The 4,857-nt window shown below is 40.4% G+C and overlaps 1 protein-coding gene across 1 annotated transcript; it reads left to right on the top strand.

Moving 5' to 3' along the window:
- The first annotated feature begins 738 nt into the window (after positions 1 to 738).
- Positions 739 to 2,593, top strand: LOC119347742 (eukaryotic initiation factor 4A-I-like). Its single transcript, XM_037616308.1, has 7 exons — positions 739 to 845; positions 921 to 969; positions 1,109 to 1,249; positions 1,605 to 1,838; positions 2,024 to 2,063; positions 2,138 to 2,235; positions 2,325 to 2,593. Exons 1-7 carry the CDS (start codon positions 802 to 804, stop codon positions 2,340 to 2,342), a joined length of 624 nt encoding a protein of 207 aa, XP_037472205.1. The 5' UTR covers positions 739 to 801; the 3' UTR covers positions 2,343 to 2,593.
- Positions 2,594 to 4,857: the final 2,264 nt, after the last annotated feature.

Below are 4,857 nucleotides of genomic sequence, written 5' to 3'. Positions count from 1 at the left end.
AGTTTTTGTGTGCTCTGCATCTGCATTGCCATGGTGCGGCTCTGCGCCTGTTTGGTTTGGTTTGGTTTGGTCACCATATATGCATCAAAGCAAGTATTTATCATATGCTTGGGTGGATGATGGTACAGGCTTTCAGAAACAGAGAACCCCATAAATAAGACTAGCATTCAGCTTAATTATGCAGTATGAGCGTGGGCGTGCTCATGTTGCTGCTATATATGCTCTCTCTGCTGTGTGCGGTTTCTTGGATGTCATTACTCTCATCTATGCACTTCCATTCAGCTATCTGTACCATGTGGTTAATACATATAATTATCATCGATTCACCTCTATTAAGTTATTACCATGGTGCTGCTCTGCTCTGCGCCTGTTTGGTTTGGTCACCACATATGCATCAAAGCAAGTATTTATCATATGATTGGGTAGATGATGGTACAGGCTTTGAGCAAGAGAGAACCCCATAAATAAGAGTAGCATTCAGCTTAATTATGTAGTATGAGCATGGGTGTGCTCATCTTGCTGCTATATATGCTGTCTCTGCTGTGTGTGATTTCTCTGATATCATTCTCATCTATGCACTTCCATTTGGCTTATCTGTAACATGCCGTTAATACATATCACTCTCATCTATGGACCTCTATTAAGTTATTTCCATACAATCATTGCGAGATTTGAGCCTAGCAAGATAAATTACAGCTGCAGCCTCTTACTTTCTGATTCTGCTCCATGTTAGACAGTTGTGCTGCTGTTCTTGCTGAGGAATATTCCACCACCGCTGCTTCAATTTCCTCTCCGGCCGTGATGACGTCTCCTAGCTCCCCGGCGATGACCCTATCCCACCCAAGGTGATAATCCCCGGCCCTGATCTTCCTGCCACATGTTCATTCTGTCCTGCTTATGAACCCTCTTAACATCCCCAGCTCCGGGCGCCATTTCTACCTCGCCGTTGACCGCCTCCAGTTCAAGATGGTGCGTGTCCGAAATCCCTGTTACCGTGCATTTTTGGGTTCCTCTCAGCTGATAACTGTGTCCAGTTAAGCAGCCACAGATTGTGCGCGTTGAACCAGATTTCTATTCTTGTGAACCTGTGGTTGTTTTTGGTGTGCAGAGGACACTACTGGAGCTCCTAGGTGTTGTCTCTGACCGCCACGGTTCGGTGCCCATTGCCATATGTGTTTCATCCCGGGATGAGCTAGATGCTGTCTGTGCTGCTGTTGCCAACCTCCCCTTCGTGTCCTTGTCACCGCTGGTATGCTCAAGTTGGTTGGGTGCCAATTTCCATGTTCAGTTCTGTGATATACTTTGTGGTTGCATCATTGACAATTGTGGGATAGCTAACTGTATGATCGATATACACAATTTGCACTGTTAATTGCTTAATTCTTCAAGAGAGAACATTGATAATATTGACACCTTCATCTAGGAATTATGATTGTGCAATTGCAGATATTTTTCTGTATCCAATGGTTCCAGGCTTTCTTGCTTTTCTGTTACCCTGCTATAGTGATATGAACGTTGTTTCAGGTTCTCTTGATTGTTTATGGTCCTTGCTATGAACTAATTTCGCCAGTTAATAATATCAATCTGTGGATTTGTGTACACAGTACAGCGATCAAGATGAAGCTGAGCGTGCATCTGTTCTTGAGAAATCCCGTCGGGCAGCAATACAGCGAAATCAGATTGAAGATACTTCTATTGGCGAAAGTCCCAAGCCTGAAAGGGTGATCTTGAAGCTAAATATTACAGTTGTAACAGATGCTTGCTTGCCTTCGGCGGCGATGGGAGAGGCTCCCCTTATGTCTCGTGTGCTGATAAACTATGAATTGCCTACAAAGAAGGTGCGCATTCATAATTTTTCATGATATTTTACCTTCAGGACTTCTGTGGCCCAAATACCCTTAGCTTTTCATGGTCAATTTTACCTTTCAGTGCTATCATGCAATCATGCTGTTTCATTATGCACCATCGGTTCTAATTTGTAGATCATTTTGTCTTACCTGATGTTTGTGTCTGAATTTTTCAGGAGGCTTACTTAAGACGTGTATCAGCATGCTTGGCAACAGGTAACTTTAAAAAAAATATCAATTGATCCGCTTTTTGGAAGTGCTGATGTAGTTGCTGTACTATGATTGTGCAGACGGAATCGTGATTAATATGGTGGTTGGTGGTGAGGTAGCTCTTCTAAAGTCTCTGGAAGAAACCAGTGGATTCGTCATTGCAGAGATGCCAATACATGTAAATAAACTCTTCTTAACACTTAAAATCTGTTTTGGTAGTAATATAGTGAGCTCTTGTGGTCTAAACTGAAAATATTTGCAATGCAGGTTTCCGAGATATTATGATAGCCTCAATTCGCTTCAGAAATTACTGTTACACTTCAGGACTAACGACTCCAGTTTCTATTGGTCCTACATTGAAATGCTGCAGCTTTGTTAGAATTGGTGTGCCTCAGTTGTAGCTTTGTTATATTATCCTTTGGAAAAATACATGCTATTTTCTGTTACACTTGAAAACACTAGATGTTGAGAGGGATCTGCTCGTACAATTCTTCGTTATCCTTCATAATTTATTAATATATTTCACATACTATTCATCTGATGTTGTATTTTTCAATATATTCCTGTAAAAGATAAATAGAGTGTCCCCTTGCATCCATCTTTTATGTCTGCGCATTTGGCATACTTCATTTTGCATACTCTGGAGGTGTGTACTTTGGTTGAAATGTTATAACTGAAATCGATGATGTTTACTTTGCTTCCACCCTTTCTTTGTTACACAATAATTACATGAAAGTTGGACAGGAAACATGTCAGATTTTCCTTCTAACTATCTATATATGATGACGGAATATGACATTGTTCATTTCAACGTGGTGCCCGGTGATTGCTCGCCCTCTACTGCAATTCAAAGTTCCAGGATCTCTGATTACATAGGCTTCATACTGATCGTTGGAGACTTCGGCCCTGTTTGTTTTAGCTTTCGGCAGCTAATTCTATTAGGAAAAATCAGAAGCTGAAACAAAAACCTATTTGGAATCTGCTTTGCCATGTTTACTTCAGCAGTAAAGTTGATACTGTTGATACTGTGAATCAGCTTTGCCAGTGAAGCGAGTCCTAACGTGGTTCCAAGCCAACCGAAGTTGCTGAAGCTGAAACAAACATGGCCTTCATCCACTTCCAGTCTTCTTTCTCCTACTAGAAACAAAGCATAGATCAATGGTGATATAGTACGCTAATTATGTGAAGAAGAAAAAGGACTTTACATACGGATAATTCAATTCGGTGTCTGCGCTCATCTACACCCATTGAACGGTAAAATAAAATAAAAAAGCAGAAAATAAAAAAAAATCCTTTTTTTGTGAAGCTAGATGCTCAATGTGAGATGTTCGTCCAAATTTTTTGGGGTGTTTGGATTTTCGAGGAGCTCATGGCAAAAAAAGAAAAAAAAATCACCAAAATTTGCACAGGCATCATGCACATTAGCATCTTCCACCACAATTTTGTTTTGATTTTTTTCTATTTAAAACGATTTTAATGTTCAAACGGGTGCAGAATAGCCGCGTCCATTGCATACATCACAGCCCCATGAAGGAGGTCCTTTACAACCAACTATTGAGCTGCACCTTGCAGGTCCTTAATCTTCCATAATTTAGAAAAACAATCAGCACCAACAAGTAGAGATGAAGGCATGGAACTTGTGCGTAGGATCACCAATCTTGCTTGAACATTTCTCAAATCGGCAAAGTCCGTAGCTCACAAAAAAAAAACCAAGTGTTGCATTCTCAGATCGAAATGGGCATTAAAAGTTTATATCTCTGAAAAAACATGGATGCGAAGGGAAAACACAAAGTGCCTAAGAACCATATGCATTGGTTTATCCCGTCTACAAGACTGCAATGCGACAAGTTAGCTTAACCCAATGAAATGGAACTAACCCCAGGACGAACAAATTACCACCATATAAAAGTATACTTCAATTATAGTGTCTGTGACTACAATTAACATCAAGAAGATCTAATCAGTTGAGAAAAATAGGATGGACCATTCTTTTCAACAGATTTACATTAGTCACAAATTTATCACTGATTAATTCAAGCAAAACTTTGTCTGGACAAGGCGATCTGGCAGATCCCAGAAAGTCACGCAATAGACTTTTGTATTCAGGGTTATGATATAAATGCAATAAAGGATGCATCATGGAAAACATGTTTATGACTTTTCATGGTCCTCAAGTACAGATTTTGCCACGCCATCCTTTTCTGAAAAAGAATCTCAAGATTCATCATTGGAACAGTATGCTCTTTCTCAACATTTCCCAGGACAGAAAAAATGAATACCGACTTTGGCTTTGGAGAAACATCATGGCAACAAAACAGTGTGATATTGATTACTTACCATAAGAAACAGGATTGGATTTGTCATTTTCCTTACCAAAGATATTTTCTGCCGAGGAAGGTGATACCATCAATTGTCTCAACAAGTATAGAAACAATCAAGCTGTATGTCAAATGGTGGTCGTGTGAACCACACGTCCACACCTAACTGTGTCGTGTGGGCAGCGCTGGTATCTCTATGGCAGTGGTGCATAGGCAGGATTTTTCTGTTGTCTTTGCTACCCCTGGACTCAAATGGCCGAGGTTGCCAATGCTCGTCATTGTTGTTGTCGGTCTCCATGGCCTCCTCACGCAAGATAACCCTTAACTAGCAACCACTAAACAATGAGAATTAAGCAAGCCATCCTCGAATTCCACATCACATACATGAAGAACATACACCAGAAATAATCTCCATACATCTGCACTCTCCTGAGTTAAATATTGGAATTCAATGAGGGAAGAGAAGGAAGCAAAAAAAAAAA

The sequence above is a fragment of the Triticum dicoccoides genome, unplaced genomic scaffold (assembly GCF_002162155.2).
Source record: "Triticum dicoccoides isolate Atlit2015 ecotype Zavitan unplaced genomic scaffold, WEW_v2.0 scaffold75092, whole genome shotgun sequence".
Lineage (NCBI taxonomy): Eukaryota > Viridiplantae > Streptophyta > Magnoliopsida > Poales > Poaceae > Triticum > Triticum dicoccoides.
Note: the sequence above shows the minus strand (reverse complement) of the source record. Positions and strands in the feature narration are given on the sequence as shown.